The 24,942-nt window shown below is 37.6% G+C and overlaps 1 protein-coding gene across 1 annotated transcript in view; it reads left to right on the forward strand.

Annotated features, from left to right (window-relative positions):
* The window catches only part of LOC128212019 (cGMP-specific 3',5'-cyclic phosphodiesterase-like), a 52,865-nt gene that overhangs the window by 7,295 nt on the left and 20,628 nt on the right, over nucleotides 1-24,942 (forward strand). The window contains exons 3-8 of the mRNA XM_052917236.1: nucleotides 428-517; nucleotides 2,680-2,820; nucleotides 13,082-13,147; nucleotides 13,675-13,739; nucleotides 14,158-14,272; nucleotides 15,901-16,044. Coding sequence (XP_052773196.1) covers nucleotides 428-517; nucleotides 2,680-2,820; nucleotides 13,082-13,147; nucleotides 13,675-13,739; nucleotides 14,158-14,272; nucleotides 15,901-16,044 — 621 coding nt within the window. The remainder of the gene's footprint in view (nucleotides 1-427; nucleotides 518-2,679; nucleotides 2,821-13,081; nucleotides 13,148-13,674; nucleotides 13,740-14,157; nucleotides 14,273-15,900; nucleotides 16,045-24,942) is intronic.

The raw sequence follows: 24,942 nt of genomic DNA on the forward strand, positions 1-24,942 counted from the left end.
TGTGTGTGACGTCAAATAAAATTTTAAAATGCGCAATGCATCGTATTTTTTGTTAACACGTATCTTACACATTTTTTTTAAAGATATTTTTGTGTCTTTTTTTAAATACATTCAAAAACAATACAAGTCCGAAGGCCCAAGGTCGATCGGTGCAGCTCACATTATCTGTCTATATTCACACTAAAAGTGGTTTTGTTTTCTGACCATTTACCTAACGTATGTTTAGATTAGGTTGAGTGTGGATTTCTATTTCTTTCCTATTGGTTTTACCTAACGTATGTTCTTGATATCGCACCTTTTCTTCTATTTCCTATCTACCCTCAAAGATCGCGTGAAAATAATACCACAAGGCCCCAAAGGCGATATAAAATAATGTCGCTTAATAGATTCTAGCGTTTTTCATGACTGCGTCTTGCTATCTTTTCAGGTTTTCCGAAAATATCTCATGTTCTGTGGAATCGGCATCACGAATGCGCAGCTGTTTGAGATGTCTGTTCAAGAATACAAGCGAAATAAGGTAATTAGAACTGCGTTTTCACTATCTCTGGTGAAATGTCAAGTGTGGAAGAAACACGCGGAGCTATACGTCTTCAAGGCATTTTTCGTGAAACAGAAACACTTGACTTTAAGTCAGACACACTCATATATTGATATTTAACTGCAAGGCGTATTTCATTCCACAGTTACACTTGGTGTTAAGTCAGAAACTGAATTAGTTATGGTAGAGAATAGTCAAACGATTAAAGCAGAAATATGTTTGATAAACTATCAACAAATGAAAACATAAATGTATGTCTGTTTTGATCCTTTCAAATAGGCAAAGGAATGCCATATTATAGATTTTCATGGAGATCACATCAATAAATGTTCCCTAAGGAGACATAAATAGAAGCAATGACGACAATGAAGAAGATGAACATGACGCAATGTTATCTATTTCTGGCCTTTATGTACAATAATTGAGTCCATGGACACCTTATGTTCTCCTGAATCGGCACCAATGCACAACAGTATAAAATGTGTTTTAGGGAGAAAGCTACAATAAGGTTACAGATAATGCGACTGCCTAAATTGTGGTGAAATGATACATAATTATATAGAAAACATTTAGAGGCATTTGCCTAAAATGCGCGTACATTACAAGGAAATAAACTTGTCATACAGCAAAAAATGAATTATAGAAATATGGTGGGCTTCAGATTTATGTGTCTAACTGAAATTCCTTTTATAACTATCGCTATGGCTTAAAACGATATAAATATAATTAGATTAAATAACATGAGATATACGTGTTATCACCCGTTTTTACGCAATTACCCAGTCCCAGGACAATGCCTCATGTTCTGCGGTATCATACAATCAGCATGACCAATGTGCAGCTGTTTCAGATGTCTGTTTTAAGGCCTTAAATTATGCGTCTGCAACACTAAGAGTCTTTTGTCTTTACTCGTCATTACAGGACAAATTCAATGTTATCGGAAGGTCAGAAATGTTTAATGAAGTCGTTATTTCTAATTTATTGTACAGGAATGCCATGTCTAACAGCAGTATTATGTCGATACATGTACACACACGAAGAAAAACATCTAGGACTAGTTTGTGTTTATTTTTAATGTTACCGCAAAATTATTAATATTGTAAATCTTTAGGAAAACCCATCACTCTCATTTCAGCTACTGTGTTTCCTGGAATAAACTAGTTGTGATATTATCATACACAGGATGCAACATCTTCGGCGTTGTATTCGGTGTTTACAAGCTTTTACGTTGGCCTTAACTAAAACTAACATAAATACACTCAAATTAAACTTCATACATACAGTCGAAACTCGATGGCTCGATATTCTATGGACCAGCCAAAGTACTTCGAGCCTCGAGATTATCGAGCCAAGCGGGATTGCTAACAAAATGTTATTTTTTCATTTGTTACATAAAGTCTTATTTACCTCGTTTGTTATTGGCTACGCTATCTCCGCAAGAGAATGAAGAGTATTTATTGGGCATAGTTACGCACCCTAAATTTCGTAATATGACTTATTCGATTATTAAAAAATATCATTTTATTTTTTTATTTATAATACAAATACATTTATGCGAAAACAAGCAATTGTAAACAGTGGGTAACATAAACATAGCTTAAAAGTTATATCAAAATGCATAGTAATTTAGGGATGGATAACAATAAGAGACAGAACTTAAAGTGATGGCATGTTTATTCAAACTGTTAAACCATTTGAATTCGATAATAATTATATCAGTCAAGCAATTTTAATCGATTAGCGCCTTGTGCTAAATGAAGCCAATCAAACAAATCAAGGTGTGATATTCTTAACTGAACCCGCGAAAATGACATCGACCCAAGCAAACAAATCAAAGCGTGAAATTCTTGTTTGGGACCGCGAAAACGACTTCGAGCGTAGAGAAATATCGACCCTCAAGATATCGAGCCATCCGATCGAAATTTATATGAACAAAGAGTAAATAAAAATCGGTCCTTTTAATTTGGTTCGAGCCAACGAGGATATCTAGCCATGAGATATCGAGCCAACGAGTTTCGACTGTATATCGAGTGAGACAGAACGCACATGTTAAGCATGGCTTTGATAACTATGCACTTGTTTACTCTCACAGGTATACTGGTCTATGATTCATAATGTCAATCAAATGTACTAACTTGCAGCTTCTCCTGAACCTGGCTCGAGGCGTATTTGTGGAACAACAAAACCTGGAGAAGTTGATAGAGAAGATTATGCTGGATGCCCAGGACCTTCTGCAGTGTGAACGGTGCTCTGTGTACCTCGTTGATGACACCCTGGAATTAGTTAGTATTTCACCTTGATTTCTTTTGTCAATTTAAAACAAAAATAGCTAGTGTTTTATACAACCATTCTACTGAAAAGTTACAATAAATCGTACACGTGTTTATATATACTGATGAGACTGTGATTATTTTAATTGTTATCTAAGCTTGTGGCTTTTACATTTCTATTTCCGAGATTGTGAACATAAATTTGTTACTGCGATGGTGACGTTTAAAATTGCTACTGAGATAATGACGTTTAAAATTGCTACTGAGATAATGACGTTATCAATTACTACTGAGATAAAGACGCTATCAAATACTACTGAGAAAGTGACGTTTTCAATTGCTACTTAGATAGTGACGTTTTCAATTGCTACTAAGATAATGACGGTATCAAATACTACTGAGAAAGTGACGTTTTCAATAGCTACTTAGATAGTGACGTTTTCAATTACTACTGAGATAAAGACGGTATAAATTACTACTGAAAAAGTGACGTTTTCAATAGCTACTTAGATAGTGACGTTTTCAATTGCTACTGAGATGAAGACGCTATCAAATACTACTGAGAAAGTGACGTTTTCAATTGCTACTAAGATAATGACGGTATCAAATACTACTGAGAAAGTGACGTTTTCAATTACTACTGAGATAATGACGGTATCAATTACTACTGAGATAATGACGGTATCAATTACTACTGAGATAATGACGGTATCAATAACTACTGAGATAAAGACGGTATCAAATACTACTGAGATAAAGACGGTATCAAATACTACTGAGAAAGTGACGGTATCAATTACTACTGAGATAATGACGGTATCAATTACTACTGAGATAATGACGGTATCAATTACTACTGAGATAAAGACGGTATCAATTACTACTGAGATAATGACGGTATCAATTACTACTGAGATAATGACGGTATCAATTACTACTGAGATAAAGACGGTATCAAATACTACTGAGAAAGTGACGTTTTCAATTGCTACTATGATAAAGACGGTATCAAATACTACTGAGAAAGTGACGTTTTCAATAGCTACTTAGATAGTAACGTTTTCAATTACTACTGAGATAAAGACGCTATCAAATACTACTGAGAAAGTGACGTTTTCAATTGCTACTTAGATAGTGACGTTTTCAATTACTACTGAGATGAAGACGCTATCAAATACTACTGAGAAAGTGACGTTTTCAATAGCTACTTAGATAGTGACGTTTTCAATTACTACTGAGATGAAGACGCTATCAAATACTACTGAGAAAGTGACGTTTTCAATTGCTACTTAGATAGTGACGTTTTCAATTGCTACTGAGATAAAGACGCTATCAAATACTACTGAGAAAGTGACGTTTTCAATTGCTACTTAGATAGTGACGTTTTCAATTGCTACTGAGATGAAGACGCTATCAAATACTACTGAGAAAGTGACGTTTTCAATAGCTACTTAGATAGTGACGATTTCAATTACTACTGAGATGAAGACGCTATCAAATACTACTGAGAAAGTGACGTTTTCAATTGCTACTTAGATAGTGACGTTTTCAATTGCTACTGAGATAAAGACGCTATCAAATACTACTGAGAAAGTGACGTTTTCAATTGCTACTTAGATAGTGACGTTTTCAATTGCTACTGAGATGAAGACGGTATCAAATACTACTGAGAAAGTGACGTTTTCAATTGCTACTTAGATAGTGACGTTTTCAATTGCTACTGAGATAAAGACGCTATCAAATACTACTGAGAAAGTGACGTTTTCAATTGCTACTTAGATAGTGACGTTTTCAATTGCTACTGAGATGAAGACGCTATCAAATACTACTGAGAAAGTGACGTTTTCAATTGCTACTTAGATAGTGACGTTTTCAATTACTACTGAGATAAAGACGGTATCAAATACTACTGAGAAAGTGACGTTTTCAATTGCTACTTAGATAGTGACGTTTTCAATTACTACTGAGATAAAGACGCTATCAAATACTACTGAGAAAGTGACGTTTTCAATAGCTACTTAGATAGTGACGTTTTTTTCAATTACTACTGAGATAAAGACGGTATCAAATACTACTGAGAAAGTGACGTTTTCAATAGCTACATAGATAGTGACGTTTTCAATTGCTACTAAGATAATGACGGTATCAAATACTACTGAGAAAGTGACGTTTTCAATAGCTACTTAGATAGTGACGTTTTCAATTACTACTGAGATAATGACGGTATCAAATACTACTGAGAAAGTGACGTTTTCAATTGCTACTTAGATAGTGACGTTTTCAATTACTACTGAGATAAAGACGCTATCAAATACTACTGAGAAAATGACGTTTTCAATTGCTACTTAGATAGTGACGTTTTCAATTGCTACTTAGATAGTGACGTTTTTTTCAATTACTACTGAGATAAAGACGGTATCAAATACTACTGAGAAAGTGACGTTTTCAATAGCTACTTAGATAGTGACGTTTTCAATTACTACTGAGATAATGACGGTATCAAATACAACTGGGAAAGTGACGTTTTCAATTGCTACTTAGATAGTGACGTTTTTTCAATTACTACTGAGATAATGACGGTATCAAATACTACTGGGAAAGTGACGTTTTTAATAGCTACTTAGATAGTGACGTTTTTTTCAATTACTACTGAGATAAAGACGGTATCAAATACTACTGAGAAAGTGACGTTTTTAATTGCTACTTAGATAGTGACGTTTTTTTCAATTACTACTGAGATAATGACGGTATCAAATACTACTGGGAAAGTGACGTTTTTAATAGCTACTTAGATAGTGACGTTTTTTTCAATTACTACTGAGATAAAGACGGTATCAAATACTACTGAGAAAGTGACGTTTTCAATAGCTACTTAGATAGTGACGTTTTCAATTACTACTGAGATAATGACGGTATCAAATACTACTGAGAAAGTGACGTTTTCAATTGCTACTTAGATAGTGACGTTTTCAATTACTACTGAGATAAAGACGGTATCAATAACTACTAAGAAAGTGACGTTTTCAATAGCTACTTAGATAGTGACGTTTTCAATTGCTACTAAGATAATTACGGTATCAATTACTACTGAGATAAAGACGCTATCAATTACTACTAAGAAAGTGACGTTTTCAATAGCTACTTAGATAGTGACGTTTTTTTCAATTACTACTGAGATAAAGACGGTATCAAATACTACTGAGAAAGTGACGTTTTCAATAGCTACTTAGATAGTGACGTTTTAATTGTTACTAAGATAATGACGGTATCAAATACTACTGAGAAAGTGACGTTTTCAATTGCTACTTAGATAGTGACATTTTCAATTGCTACTAAGATAATGACGGTATCAAATACTGCTGAGATAAAGACGCTATCAATTACTACTAAGAAAGTGACGTTTTCAATAGCTACTTAGACAGTGACGTTTTCAATTACTACTGAGATAAAGACGCTATCAATTACTACTAAGAAAGTGACGTTTTCAATAGCTACTTAGATAGTGACGTTTTTTTCAATTACTACTGAGATAAAGATGGTATCAAATACTACTGAGAAAGTGACGTTTTCAATTGCTACTTAGATAGTGACGTTTTCAATTGCTACTGAGATGAAGACGCTATCAAATACTACTGAGAAAGTGACGTTTTCAATTGCTACTAAGATAATGACGGTATGAATTACTACTGAGATAATGACGGTATCAATTACTACTGAGATAATGACGGTATCAGTTACTACTGAGATAAAGACGGTATCAAATACTACTGAGATAAAGACGGTATCAAATACTACTGAGAAAGTGACGGTATCAATTACTACTGAGATAATGACGGTATCAATTACTACTGAGATAATGACGGTATCAATTACTACTGAGATAAAGACGGTATCAATTACTACTGAGATAATGACGGTATCAATTACTACTGAGATAATGACGGTATCAATTACTACTGAGATAATGACGGTATCAATTACTACTGAGATAAAGACGGTATCAAATACTACTGAGAAAGTGACGTTTTCAATTGCTACTAAGGTAAAAACGGTATCAAATACTACTGAGAAAGTGACGTTTTCAATAGCTACTTACATAGTGACGTTTTCAATTACTACTGAGATGAAGACGCTATCAAATACTACTGAGAAAGTGACGTTTCCAATAGCTACTTAGATAGTGACGTTTTCAATTACTACTGAGATGAAGACGCTATCAAATACTACTGAGAAAGTGACGTTTTCAATTGCTACTTAGATAGTGACGTTTTCAATTGCTACTGAGATAAAGACGCTATCAAATACTACTGAGAAAGTGACGTTTTCAATTGCTACTTAGATAGTGACGTTTTCAATTGCTACTGAGAAGAAGACGCTATCAAATACTACTGAGAAAGTGACGTTTTCAATTGCTACTTAGATAGTGACGTTTTCAATTGCTACTGAGATAAAGACGCTATCAAATACTACTGAGAAAGTGACGTTTTCAATTGCTACTTAGATAGTGACGTTTTCAATTGCTACTGAGATGAAGACGGTATCAAATACTACTGAGAAAGTGACGTTTTCAATTGCTACTTAGATAGTGACGTTTTCAATTGCTACTGAGATGAAGACGCTATCAAATACTACTGAGAAAGTGACGTTTTCAATAGCTACTTAGATAGTGACGTTTTCAATTACTACTGAGATAAAGACGGTATCAAATACTACTGAGAAAGTGACGTTTTCAATTGCTACTTAGATAGTGACGTTTTTAATTACTACTGAGATAAAGACGGTATCAAATACTACTGAGAAAGTGGCGTTTTCAATTACTACTGAGATAGTGACGTTTTTTTTCAATTACTACTGAGATAAAGACGGTATCAAATACTACTGAGAAAGTGACGTTTTCAATAGCTACTTAGATAGTGACGTTTTCAATTGCTAATAAGATAATGACGGTATCAAATACTACTGAGAAAGTGACGTTTTCAATAGCTACTTAGATAGTGACGTTTTCAATTACTACTGAGATAATGACGGTATCAAATACTACTGAGAAAGTGACGTTTTCAATTGCTACTTAGATAGTGACGTTTTCAATTACTACTGAGATAAAGACGCTATCAAATACTACTGAGAAAGTGACGTTTTCAATTGCTACTTAGATAGTGACGTTTTCAATTGCTACTGAGATGAAGACGGTATCAAATACTACTGAGAAAGTGACGTTTTCAATAGCTACTTAGATAGTGACGTTTTCAATTACTACTGAGATAATGACGGTATCAAATACTACTGAGAAAGTGACGTTTTCAATTACTACTTAGATAGTGACGTTTTCAATTACTACTGAGATAAAGACGCTATCAAATACTACTGAGAAAGTGACGTTTTCAATTGCTACTTAGATAGTGACGTTTTTTTCAATTACTACTGAGATAATGACGGTATCAAATACTACTGGGAAAGTGACGTTTTCAATAGCTACTTAGATAGTGACGTTTTTTTCAATTACTACTGAGATAAAGACGGTATCAAATACTACTGAGAAAGTGACGTTTTCAATAGCTACTTAGATAGTGACGTTTTCAATTACTACTGAGATAATGACGGTATCAAATACTACTGAGAAAGTGACGTTTTCAATTGCTACTTAGATAGTGACGTTTTCAATTACTACTGAGATAAAGACGGTATCAATAACTACTAAGAAAGTGACGTTTTCAATAGCTACTTAGATAGTGACGTTTTCAATTGCTAATAAGATAATGACGGTATCAATTACTACTGAGATAAAGACGCTATCAATTACTACTAAGAAAGTGACGTTTTCAATAGCTACTTAGATAGTGACGTTTTTTTCAATTACTACTGAGATAAAGACGGTATCAAATACTACTGAGAAAGTGACGTTTTCAATAGCTACTTAGATAGTGACGTTTTCAATTGCTACTAAGATAATGACGGTATCAATTAATACTGAGAAAGTGACGTTTTCAATTGCTACTTAGATAGTGACATTTTCAATTGCTTCTAAGATAATGACGGTATCAAATACTACTGAGATAAAGACGCTATCAATTACTACTAAGAAAGTGACGTTTTCAATAGCTACTTAGATAGTGACGTTTTCAATTGCTACTGAGATAAAGACGCTATCAATTACTACTAAGAAAGTGACGTTTTCAATAGCTACTTAGATAGTGACGTTTTTTTCAATTACTACTGAGATAAAGACGGTATCAAATACTACTGAGAAAGTGACGTTTTCAATTGCTACTTAGATAGTGACGTTTTCAATTGCTACTAAGATAATGACGGTATCAAATACTACTGAGAAAGTGACGTTTTCAATTGCTACTTAGATAGTGACGTTTTCAATTGCTACTAAGATAATGACGGTATCAAATACTACTGAGAAAGTGACGTTTTCAATTGCTACTTAGATAGTGACGTTTTCAATTACTACTGAGATAAAGACGCTATCAAATACTACTGAGAAAGTGACGTTTTCAATTTCTACTAAGATAATGACGGTATCAAATACTACTGAGAAAGTGACGTTTTCAATTGCTACTTAGATAGTGACGTTTTCAATTGCTACTGAGATAATGTCGGTATCAAATACTACTGAGAAAGTGACGTTTTCAATTGCTACTTAGATAGTGACGTTTTCAATTGCTACTAAGATAATGACGGTATCAAATACTACTGAGAAAGTGACGTTTTCAATAGCTACTTAGATAGTGACGTTTTCAATTGCTACTAAGATAATGACGGTATCAAATACTACTGAGAAAGTGACGTTTTCAATTGCTACTTAGATAGTGACGTTTTCAATTGCTACTAAGATAATGACGGTATCAAATACTACTGAGAAAGTGACGTTTTCAATTGCTACTTAGATAGTGACGTTTTCAATTACTACTGAGATAAAGACGCTATCAAATACTACTGAGAAAGTGACGTTTTCAATTTCTACTAAGATAATGACGGTATCAATTACTACTGAGATAAAGACGCTATCAATTACTACTAAGAAAGTGACGTTTTCAATAGCTACTTAGATAGTGACGTTTTCTATTGCTACTTAGATAGTGGCATTTTCAATTGCTACTGAGATAATGACGTTTTGACTTAAATTCAACATGATTTGTTACTACATTTTAGTTACTTTTTCGATGTACATTAAGATCAAAACAAATCACAGATTGCTTGTGTTTGTTTAGCATGGCTCTCGAATTCACAAATGTCAATGTTATTGCATTAGTCTCTATGGAAATCTTGCATTGGGACTTGAATGCTATGCATACCGTTTAATTATATAGATAAATGAATTGATGGATTTCTGCCGTGATCTAATTTGATAAAGCCGCGAATGGAATATTAAGTAATCAATTTAAATGGCATTAAATTCCGTGAGTAACATGAAAGTCAGATACTCAGCTAAGATAAGGGGGAATATTCAGCCAATGGCTCCTTCTACTTGAACTGATGGTTTGAGGTGTTTTGTAGCGATGGTTACATTTGTTCTTACTTTCAATGCTAATATTTACCTCAGAATTTACCAATTCGTGAATGCGTAAACAAAATGAATTTATGTTCCATTGCTTTGAACTATGAGAACTATTAACAAAACATTTCACTAACATCGGATAAATCTTAAATGTACTCCTTTCTATTTGATACAAAATGGTTTCAAATTGAAGAGTATTTATGCTTAATGACAAGGGTTCTGCTTTCTGTAAAACAGACACGTTCTTATTATGAATACTTTAACCCTAAAATGTTCAAAATGTTCGTTTAAACACAAGCAAAAGTTACAAATCATGGAGTGCTTTTTAAATCGTCAAATGGCATCGTATGTAAAACAAAATAAATTCACATTACAAATTGACCATATCATTTGCAAAGTAAAAGAGGAATGGCTTTACAATACAATTAACAATTGAGGTTTGTTATGATAATCTTTACATAAAGACATGCTTACACAATTTTAGACAACGGCTACCCCCAGCCGGCCAATCATAGGCCTGCAAAAGTCTTTGAGAAATCTCACACACAACTGTTTTTCTGTCGGATATTTCAACTGGTAAATCTCGTGCAAATCGTGCACCTACTTATGTTACAAGGATGTTCTTAATACTACAGAAATGTTTGTTTCCTGTGCTTTCCTGACATTGTTCTCATACAAATGTATGGTATCGGACTGAGAAACAAGCAATACACTTTCTGTTTTCTATGTCGGATAGATCACGAGTAGCCGTTTGATATGGAATTATCAACTCGCTACGCTCCATATCAAACGGCAACTCGTTATCTATCCTATACGTAACACATACTGGCATAGTGAACATTTTATGTGTAGTAAAGTGCCTACTGAAGCTGATTGGCATGTTTGCTAAAATGGTTTCGAAACACAAACACATATCCATTGTTTTGTCTTATTGTCCGTACGATGTAATCGTGTGGTGTATGTACAGAAACAACACAGTAGTTGGACAAGACCACTAGATTTTCCTCTCAAGTGATGTAAAGCTTGTTTAGCATCACCCTTGGGCTGAGTCTATTCAACGAGAATTCTTAGTGTATAATGTCGTATACATTCGATTTTAAACAAATATAAAATATCAACGTATTTAAATGTTAAATATTTTTTCCGTTTGATTTGGAACATAGAGGATAGTATTAGTCAGAGATTGCGAAAACAATGGTTTTGATACACTTATATTGAAACGTTTATTTTTCCATCGTCTCTTACTGGAACTGCCACTTATGGTTTTAAACGCACTAAACATAAAGTTTACAATAAAACATTTTTGAATAGCAAAGTTAAATATGATTAATAACTAACTCGTTCGTTTGGAATGCAGACAAATCGAACACACGAAACCGACACAATCTATACCACTCACACGAATGCCCTTGCAGAATCATGGACACCGATGCTAAAGGCTTCGAACGCTCTTAAATGGATCATTTGCATCAGTTTTACTTAGCAAATTTAATCAAAACCTATTGGTAATAATACAACCGTTGTAAACATTGATCGCTGAGAACATTCTGTCTTGATCGTTGTAGAAACAATCTTAGAAATGTTCTATTTTTAGTATCCAGTTGTTAAATCTGTCTGTATCCCTTGTCTCTGATACATTTAGTTCTCCCTATTGTTGTTACAAATATAGTTTTAGATGTACGAAGTTATGCTTCAAATATCTTTTTATGTAATTGGCGACAATGTTATTTAGACCAGTCAGAAAAGTGTGTGGGAAAATAGTGTATATACGTTTCGGACTGAGATTTATTGCGTTGCGGAATTATCTGTTTTTGTAATAATACTATTAAGGGCGACACTCGTTAAATTTTTATCTGTCTAGCTTTAATATATACTTGATATAGATTAATCATTGGAATACAATTTTAAATACTTTACAAAATTGGTAAAACAAACCTTATTCAAATTATGTAGACTGTTATATGCTTGAGTGTAGTAAAACTGATAAAGCTTAATTGTTTAGATTCTTCCTTTCGTTATGTGGGTTTGAAAATTGACACCATACAGTTGGGAATGAGCCATTATTGTCCTATCCTGTTAAATAGCAATGTTAAACTGAAACTGAAGAGAAGCATTGTTCAATTGTACAAAAACGAGAAATCGAAACGCTTAGGATTGCTCTGTTGTCAAATTGAAATAAATTATGTTCTATCCAATACTATTATGTTCCTGAATATTCTCGGGAAAATATCAAGACGCAGTGATTTTTGCCCGGAAAATGTTGTTTTATGTTGTTGTTTTTTTGCCCCTTTGGCAATAAATGCATTGATTATTAGCAAAAAATGTTGTTACCTATCTTGAGAAGTTCTTTATTTAGACATATAATGAATAGGTTGTCAAAGGGCGTTATTTCTTTCTTTTTGTATCAATATGCATCCGTCTGAAAAGTTATAGACGTGTTACGTGTTCATACCGCTATGAGAATAAATTTTAGAAAGTATGGACTTTAATGCTTTGATCAAACGTGCCTGCTCTCTCTTGGTCGAAAAAAAATCATTGTTTAACTATTCAATGTGTGTGTTTACCATGGTACTGCCGCATTTTTTAAAACATAATTTTAACATAAAACGCAATGTCACTAACCCTTTTTCTGTGTGTTTATTCATTTTAGGAAAATATCTGCAACGTAAAAAACAACTATGATGTTTTTGTAAGGTTTATCAAAATAATGCCAAAATAAAAAGGCATTCATAATTATAATTGACTTATAATTGATGATTTTTTTTTCAGAAGGAGCGAAAACGCATTGGTCACGCGTCTAGCTCTTACAACAAACCACAGTCAATGACACCGAACGTAAGACTTTGATATCAATAAAGAACATTGCTGACCTATGTAGGTTCTAGCTTAACTTCATTGCCGGTTTGTATCTCTGAACGTAGGTTGAATTTACCGCCATATTTCTTATTGATTTAAAAGTATCGTTAAAATAAGATCACACCAAATCGTTTCTTCGTTTAGCGTTATATCTATGTAACTATCCTCACAACTTAAACAAACTAGACAAGTAGTAAAGACTAACGAAACAATTTAATGACACATGTTGAGCGTAGAAGTTCTGGGCAAATATACATGTTATACTAATCGAAAAATGCATTAAGATTACTTTATCGCTACGTTTAGTTCAATTTTTTTTACAAAATGACACTTCAAGTTTATCGAACAAAATTGAAAACAATGCTACATCGTTGAGATTCTAGAAACTCAATTTTCCGACGAATTGTTTGAATATGTAGTTCGAACTATCTTCTTACTAGCCATACGTTTCATCTCCTTAAGTCCTAAATCGTCCATGTTTAAAATAAAATTCATAATCATTACAGGTCATCCAGTTTACGAAAGTCTTTGATCTATATGCCAAAGATGGAGGAATTATACGCATTCAAAGGTAATATGTAGGAGATGATGAGGGATAATTTGATACTTAATAATCATATTGGACATTTTCAGTGGAGCCAAACGCCCTTTTTTATGACGTGTTGATAAAGAAAGTAAAATCAATTATTGGCTGTATCTAATTTCAAAGTATTTAGTGGGTCAGTGGCGTAAGAAACAAATAGGAAGTATACACATTTATAGACCACTTAAACAATGAACAATGTGGCTAAAAATGTTATTTAAACATTTATCTGTATATAAACAAAGAGCGGTATGTTTATTTCAAAGTTGTGCTATATAAAGCTACCGTCAACCAAACTACTCTTTGCTCTTTGTTAATTCATCGATTTATGTTAATAGGGGACATGTGCTTGTTTGGATACCTCATCATAGATATAATAATGTTTTTGTTTTATTTACTTTGCAAGAGCAAATAAGCTAACGGAGTCACAGAATGCAGAGATAGCTCGATTTGTCGCGTTTCACGAGGAGCATCTCTGTATCGCCAACGTTGAAAAGGACGGGCGCTTTGGACCAGGGCCGGTAAGTATTTAAGTGTATCGAGCTGTTCTGAATGATGTAGAGGAATGTCGACATTGCCGCTAAGCCATGGTGTCAGGAACTGATTAATTATTATCGAATGTTGTCCTTTGTCGTTGGTATTTCGAAAATGCACATTATGTCACTTAACCATGTTCGCATAAACGTTTGCTTGCTGCTTTGAAGATCTAAATTTAATTAAAGTTGAATTTAGGTGTTGGTTAACGTTGTGTGACATGACAATCGTTATGTCGGAAAGATGCCACAAATAAACTGCGCAACAAAAATTGTACAAATATGTCTTATGTCAAATATGACATAAGCAGAAAATATGACGTCATATTTTAGTTTAAACTTATTTGTTTTACGAATGTTATCATAACATTAAAGCAATCACTCTCTTTGGCACGATTTCACACGAGAGTTTGGTATCGTGATGCGGGGAACTAGAGTGACTAGAGGAAACTCTCTTGTCCGGCTTGGTGACCACAAACCAAACTCACACCGCCGAGGCCGGTAAGCGAACCCAGGTCGCCTAGGTGAGAAGCGAATGCACTGACCTCTGCGCTAGCCGGACAACCGGCTTGTTAGTTTATATCAACAATATTTGCATCAGTTTCATGTCAATTCGCAAAATAAATGCTAAAAATGAAAAATTCTTTCTGTAATTAAATCGATCTCACTGGGAATTGCTCCTGGAATAATTGTTTTTGACTTTGAATTGGAATCAATTGTTTTAAGTTTCAATGTTGCCTATTTGTTTCAGTTTATTTGAACGTTGATCATATTTGTACTGGAGCTTCAGTGCATAGTAACCTGCACCATTCTTCGTAAACATAGTGTCATTACATAAACGCATTACTATCCTACCAGAAACCCATTCTAGCTAAAGTTGTAAATGGAATATTTAAATAATACCGCATGGTCTTCATTTGTTTCGCGTTTGAATTCACCATTAAATAATTCAGCTAACATGACAGAATGTTATACTTCATGTAATATTTCACATATTAACCTTAGTGGCCTTCCTGCTGAATATATTCTACGTCTTATTCAATTACCAAGAAATAAAATGTATTCTGTCGGCATTAATGTCGGTACTTACATTATATTTCACAGTATCTGGCTTTCATATATGTCGCTCGAGACATTCTTACAATATTATGCAAACATCATCAAACTTACATGAATCTAGTATTCTGACGTTTACGGGAGCAAAATGCGTATCTTGAAACGCGGTTGTGTAACTCATGTTGACAGACATTCAATAGTGTAAAATCGTTTGGTCGCCATATAACGTTTTCAAACGCATGTTTAAGTTTATTTCAAAGAAATTTGTTCGTTATGATCAGACATTATGAAAAAATATGATAAAAAGAGAAACATGAAAAAAGGCGATTAGTATTGTGATTTTTTTTGCATCGTCCAACAGGAAATACACACGGTATATACGTACATGCCATTGTTAAAACAAGGTGTACATTTAGTGTATTGTTTAAGTCTAATGCCATAACCATTCGAATGGTTATATTCTATTGTAACGGAAGATTCTGACTTTACATTTGACATTTTAGAATCAGTAAATGAGATCACATAATTCATGCATATAGCGGATTATAATTCATTTTCAGTTTGTTGACGAGTCCGGTTTCGTAACGAGAAGCATGTTGTGTATGCCCGTGTATAACAGTGAGAGAAAGATCACCGCGGTCACCCAGCTAATAAACAAACTAAATGGCACTCCCTTCAACGAGAGCGATGCCAACATAATAGAGGTAACAATCACGGCGGCACCCAGCTTATAAACAAACTAAATGGCACTCCCTTCAACGAGAGCGATGCCAACATAATAGAGGTAACAATCACGGCGGTCACCCAGCTTATAAAAAAACTAAATGGCACTCCCTACAGCGAGAGCAATGCCAACATAATAGAGGTAACTATCACCGCGGCAACCACGCTTATAACAAATAAAATGGCACTCCCTTCAATGAAAGCGATGCCAACATAATAGAGAAAACTATCACCGCGGCAACCACGCTTATAACAAACTAAATGGCACTCCCTTCAACGAGAGCGATGCCAACATAATAGAGGAAACTATCACCGCGGCAACCACGCTTATAACAAACTAAATGGCACTCCCTTCAACGAGAGCAATGCCAGCATAATAGAGGTAACTATTACCGCGGCAACCACGCTTATAACAAACTAAATGGCACTCCCTTCAACGAGAGCGATGCCAACATAATAGAGGTAACTATCACCGCGGCAACCACGCTTATAACAAACTAAATGGCACTCCCTTCAACGAGAGCAATGCCAACATAATAGAGGTAACTATCACCGCGGCAACCACGCTTATAACAAACTAAATGGCACTCCCTTCAATGACAGCAATGCCAACATAATAGAGGTAACTATCACCGCGGCAACCACGCTTATAACAAACTAAATGGCACTCCCTTCAACGAGAGCAATGCCAACATAATAGAGGTAACTATCACTGCGGCAACCACGCTTATAACAAACTAAATGGCACTCCCATTAACGAGAGCGATGCCAACATAATAGAGGTAACTATCACCGCAATCACCCAGCTTATAAACAAACTAAATGGCACTCCCTTCAATGAGAGCAATGCCAACATAATAGAGGTAACTATCACCGCGGTCACCCAGCTCATAAACAAACTAAATGGCACTCCCTTCAACGAGAGCAATGCCAACATAATAGAGGTAACTATCACCGCGGTCACCCAGCTCATAAACAAACTAAATGGCACTCCCTTCAACGAGAGCGATGCCAACATAATAGAGGTAACGATCACCGCGGTCACCCAGCTCATAAACAAACTAAATGGCACTCCCTTCAATGAGAGCAATGCCAACATAATAGAGGTAACTATCACCGCGGCAACCCCGCTTATAACACACTAAATGGCACTCCCTTTAACGAGAACGATGCCAACAAAATAGAGGTAACTATCACCGCGGTCACCCAGCTCATAAACAAACTAAATGGCACTCCCTTCAACGAGAGCGATGCCAACATAATAGAGGTAACTATCACGGCGGTCACCCAGCTTATAAACAAACTAAATGGCACTCCCTTTAACGAGAGCGATGCCAACATAATAGAGGTAACTATCCCCGCGGTCACCCAGCTTATAAACAAACTAAATGGCACTCCCTTCAGCGAGAGCGATGCCAACATAATAGAGGAAACAATCACCGCGGTCACCCAGCTTATAAACAAACTAAATGGCACTCCCTTCAATGAGAGCAATGCCAACCTAATAGAGGTAACTATCACCGCGGCAACCACGCTTATAAACAAACTAAATGGCACTCCCTTCAACGAGAGCGATGCCAACATAATAGAGGAAACTATCGCCGCGGCAACCCCGCTTATAACACACTAAATGGCACTCCCTTTAACGAGAACGATGCCAACAAAATAGAGGTAACTATCACCGCGGTCACCCAGCTCATAAACAAACTAAATGGCACTCCCTTCAACGAGAGCGATGCCAACATAATAGAGGTAACTATCACGGCGGTCACCCAGCTTATAAACAAACTAAATGGCACTCCCTTTAACGAGAGCGATGCCAACATAATAGAGGTAACTATCCCCGCGGTCACCCAGCTTATAAACAAACTAAATGGCACTCCCTTCAGCGAGAGCGATGCCAACATAATAGAGGAAACAATCATCGCGGTCACCCAGCTTATAAACAAACTAAATGGCTCTCCCTTCAATGAGAGCGATGCCAACATAATAGAGGTAACTATTACTGCGGTCAGCCAGCTTATAAACAAACTAAATGGCACTTCCTTCAACGAGATCGAAGCCAACATAATAGAGGTAACTATCCCCGCGGTCACCCACCTTATAAACAAACTAAATGGCACTCCCTTCAATGAGAGCGATGCCAATATAATAGAGGTAACTATCACCGCGGCAACCACGCTTATAACAAACTAAATGGCACTCCCTTCAACGAGAGCGAAGCCAACATAATAGAGGTATCTATCACCGCGGCAACCACGCTTATAACAAACTAAATGGCACTCCCTTCAACGAGAGCGATGCCAACATAATAGAAGTAACTATCACCGCGGTCACCCAGCTCATAAACAAACTAAATGGCACTCCCTTCAATGAGGGCGATGCCAACATAATAGAGGTAACTATCAACGCGGCAACCACGCTTATAAACAAACTAAATGGCACTCCCTTCAACGAGAGCGAAGCCAACATAATAGAGGTAACTATCACCGCGGCAACCACGCTTATAAACAAACTAAATGGCTCTCCCTTCAATGAGAGCGATGCAAATATAATAGAGGTAACTATCACCGCGGTCACCCATCTTATAAACAAACTAAATGGCACTCCCTTCAACGAGAGCGAAGCCAACATAATAGGGGTAAATATCACTGCGGTCACCCAGCTTATAAACAAACTAAATGGCACTCCCTTCAACGAGAGCGAAGCCAACATAATAGAGGTAACTATCACTCCGGTCACCCAGCTTATAAACAATCTAAATGGCACTCCCTTCAGCGAGAGCGATGACAACATAATAGAGGTAACTATCACCGCGGTCACCCAGCTTATAAACAAACTAAATGGTACTCCCTTCAATGAGAGCGATGTCAATATAATAGAGGTAACTATCACCGCGGCAACCACGCTTATAACAAACTAAATGGCACTCCCTTCAACGAGAGCGAAGCCAACATAATAGAGGTAACTATCACCGCAATCACCCAGCTTATAAACAAACTAAATGGCACTCCCTTCAGCGAGAGCGATGCCAATATAATAGAGGTAACTATCACCGCGGCAACTACGCATATAAACAAACTAAATGACACTCCCTTCAGCGAGAGCGATGCCAATATAATAGAGGTAACTATCACCGCGGCAACCACGCTTATAAACAAACTAAATGGCACTCCCTTCAACGATAGCGATGCCAACATAATAGAGGTAACTATCACCGCGGCAACAATGCTTTTAAACAAACTAAATGGCACTCCGTTCAGCGAGAGCGATGCCAACATAATAGAGGTAACTATCACCGCGGCAACCACGCTTATAACAAACTAAATGGCACTCCCTTCAGCGAGAGCGATGCCAACATAATAGAGGTAACTATCACCGCGGCAACCACGCTTATAACAAACTAAATGGCACTCCCTTCAACGAGAGCGATGCCAACATAACAGAGGTAACTATCACCGCGGTCACTCAGCTTATAAACAAACTAAATGTCACTCCCTTCAGCGAGAGCGATGTCAACATAATAGAGGTAACTATCACCGCGGCAACCACGCTTATAACAAACTAAATGGCACTCCCTTCAACGAGAGCGAAGCCAACATAATAGAGGTAACTATCACAGCGGTCACCCAGTTCATAAACAAACTAAATAGCACTCCCTTCAATGTGAGCGATGCCAACATAATAGAGGTAACTATCACCGCGGTCACCCATCTTATAAACAAACAAAATGGCTTTCCCTTGAATGAGAGCGATGCCAACATAATATAGGTAACTATCACCGCGGTCACCCAGCTTATAAACAAACAAAATGCCTCTCCCTTCAGTGAGAGCGATGCCAACATAATATAGGTAACTATCACCGCGGTCACCCATCTTATAAACAAACTTAATGGCCCTCCCTTCAACAAGAGCGATGCCAACATAATAGAGGTAACTGTCACCGCGGTCACCCATCTTATAAACAAACTTAATATAATGGCTCTCCCTTCAACGAGAACGATGCCAACATAATAGAGGTAACAATCACGGCGGTCACCCAGCTTATAAACAAACTAAATGGCACTCCCTTCAACGAGAGCGAAGCCAACATAATAGAGGTAACTATCACCGCGGTCACCCAGCTTATAAACAAACTAAATGACACTCCCTTCAGCGAGAGCGATGCCAACATAATAGAGGTAACTATCACCGCGGTCACCCAGCTTATTAACAAACTAAATGGCACTCCCTTCAACGAGAGCGAAGCTAACACAATAGAGGTAACTATCACCGCGGTCACCCAGCTTATAAACAAACTAAATGGCACTCCCTTCAACGAGAGCGAAACCAACATAATAGAGGTAACTATCACCGCGGTCACCCAGCTTATAAACAAACTAAAAGGCACTCCCTTCAATGAGAGCGATGCCAATATAATAGAGGTAACTATCACCGCGGCAACCACGCTTATAACAAACTAAATGGCACTCCCTTCAACGAGAGCGAAGCCAACATAATAGAGGTAACTATCACCGCAATCACCCAGCTTATAAACAAACTTAATGGCCCTCCCTTCAGCGAGAGCGATGCCAACATAATAGAGGAAACTTTCACCGCGGTCACCCACCTTATAAACAAACTAAATGGCACTCCCTTCAATGAGAGCAATGCCAACATAATAGAGGTAACTATCACCGCGAGAACAACGCTTATAACAAACTAAATGGCACTCCCTTCAACGAGAGCGATGCCAACATAATAGAGGTAACTATCACCGCGGTCACCCATCTTATAAACAAACAAAATGGCTCTCCCTTCAATGAGAGCGATGCCATTATAATAGAGGTAACTATCACCGAGGTCACCCATCTTATAAACAAACTAAATGGCACTCCCTTCAATGAGAGCAATGCCAACATAATAGAAGTAACTATCACCGCGGCAACCCTGCTTATAACAAACTAAATGGCACCCCCTTCAACGTGAGCGATGCCAACATAATATAGGTAACTATCACCGCGGCAACTACGCATATAAACAAACTAAATGACACTCCCTTCAGCGAGAGCAATGCCAACATAATAGAGGTAACTATCACCGCGGTCACCCAGCTTATAAACAAACTAAATGACACTCCCTTCAATGAGAGCGATGCCAATATAATAGAGGTAACTATCACCGCGGCAACCACGCTTATAAACAAACTAAATGGCACTCCCTTTAACGAGAGCGATGCCAACATAAAAGAGGTAACTATCACCGCAATCACCCAGCTTATAAACAAACTAAATGGCACTCCCTTCAATGAGAGCAATGCCAACATAATAGAGGTAACTCTCACCGCGGTCACCCAGCTCATAAACAAACTAAATGGCACTCCCTTCAACGAGAGCAATGCCAACATAATAGAGGTAACTATCACCGCGGTCACCCAGCTCATAAACAAACTAAATGGCACTCCCTTCAACGAGAGCGATGCCAACATAATAGAGGAAACTATCACCGCGGTCACCCATCTTATAAACAAACTAAATGGCTCTCCCTTCAATGAGAGCGATGCCAACATAATAGAGGTAACTATCACTGCGGTCAGCCAGCTTATAAACAAACTAAATGGCACTTCCTTCAACGAGATCGAAGCCAACATAATAGAGGTAACTATCACCGCGGTCACCCAGCTTATAAACAAACTAAATGGCTCTCCCTTCAATGAGAGCGATGCCAATATAATAGAGGTAACTATCACCGCGGCAACCACGCTGATAACAAACTAAATGGCACTCCCTTCAACGAGAGCGAAGCCAACATAATAGAGGTATCTATCACCGCGGCAACCACGCTTATAACAAACTAAATGGCACTCCCTTCAACGAGAGCGATGCCAACATAATAGAAGTAACTATCACTGCGGTCACCCAGCTCATAAACAAACTAAATGGCACTCCCTTCAACGAGAGCGATGCCAACATAATAGAGGTAACTATCACCGCGGTCACCCAGCTTATAAACAAACTAAATGGCACTCCCTTCAACGAGAGCGAAGCCAACATAATAGAGGTAACTATTACCGCGGTCACCCAGCTTATAAACAAACTAAATGGCACTCCCTTCAATGAGGGCGATGCCAACATAATAGAGGTAACTATCACCGCGGCAACCACGCTTATAAACAAACTAAATGGCACTCCCTTCAACGAGAGCGAAGCCAACATAATAGAGGTAACTATCACCGCGGCAACCACGCTTATAAACAAACTAAATGGCTCTCCCTTCAATGAGAGCGATGCCAACATAATAGAGGTAACTATCACCGCGGTCACCCAGCTTATAAACAAACTAAATGGCACTCCCTTCAATGAGAGCGATGCCAATATAATAGAGGTAACTATCACCGCGGCAACCACGCTGATAACAAACTAAATGGCACTCCCTTCAACGAGAGCGAAGCCAACATAATAGAGGTAACTATCACCGCAATCACCCAGCTTATAAACAAACTAAATGGCACTCCCTTCAGCGAGAGCGATGCCAATATAATAGAGGTAACTATCACCACGGCAACCACGCTTATAAACAAACTTAATGGCACTCCCTTCAACGAGAGCGATGCCAACATAATAGAGGTAACTATCACCGCGGCAACTACGCATATAAACAAACTAAATGACACTCCCTTCAGCGAGAGCGATGCCAATATAATAGAGGTAACTATCACCGCGGCAACCACGCTTATAAACAAACTAAATGGCACTCCCTTCAACGAGAGCGATGCCAACATAATAGAGGTAACTATCACCGCGGTCACCCACCTTATAAACAAACTAAATGGCACTCCCTTCAATGAGAGCAATGCCAACATAATAGAGGTAACTATCACCGCGGCAACCACGCTTATAACAAACTAAATGGCACTCCCTTCAACGAGAGCGATGCCAACATAATAGAGGTAACTATCACCGCGGTCACCCATCTTATAAACAAACAAAATGGCTCTCCCTTCAATGAGAGCGATGCCATTATAATATAGGTAACTATCACCGCGGTCACCCAGCTTATAAACAAACAAAATGGCTCTCCCTTTAATGAGAGCGATGCCAACATAATATAGGTAACTATCACCGCGGTCACCCATCTTATAAACAAACTTCATGGCCCTCTCTTCAACGAGAGCGATTCCAATATAATAGAGGTAACTATCACCGCGGCAACCACGCTTATAACAAACTAAATGGCACTCCCTTCAACGAGAGCGAAGCCAACATAATAGAGGTAACTATCACCGCAATCACCCAGCTTATAAACAAACTTAATGGCCCTCCCTTCAGCGAGAGCGATGCCAACATAATAGAGGAAACTATCACCGCGGTCACCCACCTTATAAACAAACTAAATGGCACTCCCTTCAATGAGAGCAATGCCAACATAATAGAGGTAACTATCACCGCGGCAACCACGCTTATAACAAACTAAATGGCACTCCCTTCAACGAGAGCGATGCCAACATAATAGAGGTAACTATCACCGCGGTCACCCATCTTATAAACCAACAAAATGGCTCTCCCTTCAATGAGAGCGATGCCATTATAATAGAGGTAACTATCACCGCGGTCACCCATCTTATAAACAAACTAAATGGCACTCCCTTCAATGAGAGCAATGCCAACATAATAGAAGTAACTATCACCGCGGCAACCCTGCTTATAACAAACTAAATGGCACTCCCTTCAACGAGAGCGAAGCCAACATAATATAGGTTTCTATCACCGTGGAAACCACGCTTATAACAAACTTAATGGCACTCCCTTCAACGAGAGCGATGCCAACATAATAGAGGAAACTATCACCGCGGTCACCCAGCTTATAAACAAACTAAATGACACTCCCTTCAATGAGAGCGATGCCAATATAATAGAGGTAACTATCACCGCGGCAACCACGCTTATAAACAAACTAAATGGCACTCCCTTCAATGAGAGCGATGCCAACATAATATAGGTAACTATCACCGCGGTCACCCAGCTTATAAACAAACTAAATGGCACTCCCTTCAACGAGAGCGAAGCAAACATAATAGAGGTAACTATCACCGCGGCAACCACGCTTATAAACAAACCAAATGGCTCTCCCTTCAATGAGAGCGATGCCAACATAATAGAGGTAACTATCACCGCGGTCACCCAGCTTATAAACAAACTAAATGGCACTCCCTTCAATGAGAGCGATGCCAATATAATAGAGGTAACTATCACCACGGCAACCACGCTTATAACAAACTAAATGGCACTCCCTTCAACGAGAGCGAAGCCAACATAATAGAGGTAACTAACACCGCAATCACCCAGCTTATAAACAAACTAAATGGCACTCCCTTCAGAGAGAGCGATGCCAATATAATAGAGGTAACAATCACCACGGCAACCACGCTTATAAACAAACTAAATGGCACTCCCTTCAACGACAGCGATGCCAACATAATAGAGGTAACTATCACCGCGGCAACTACGCATATAAACAAACTAAATGACACTCCCTTCAGCGAGAGCGATGCCAATATAATAGAGGTAACTATCACCGCGGCAACCACGCTTATAAACAAACTAAATGGCACACCCTTCAACGAGAGCGATGCCAACATAATAGATGTAACTATCACCTCGGCAACCACGCTTATAAACAAACTAAATGGCACTCCCTTCAGCGAGAGCGATGCCAACATAATAAAGGTAACTATCACCGCGGCAACCACGCTTATAACAAACTAAATGGCACTCCCTTCAGCGAGAGCGATGCCAACATAATAGAGGTAACTATCACCGCGGCAACCACGCTTATAACAAACTAAATGGCACTCCCTTCAACGAGAGCGATGCCAACATAATAGAGGTAACTATCACGGC

Source organism: Mya arenaria, chromosome 12 (assembly GCF_026914265.1).
Source record: "Mya arenaria isolate MELC-2E11 chromosome 12, ASM2691426v1".
In the NCBI taxonomy this organism is placed as follows: domain Eukaryota; kingdom Metazoa; phylum Mollusca; class Bivalvia; order Myida; family Myidae; genus Mya; species Mya arenaria.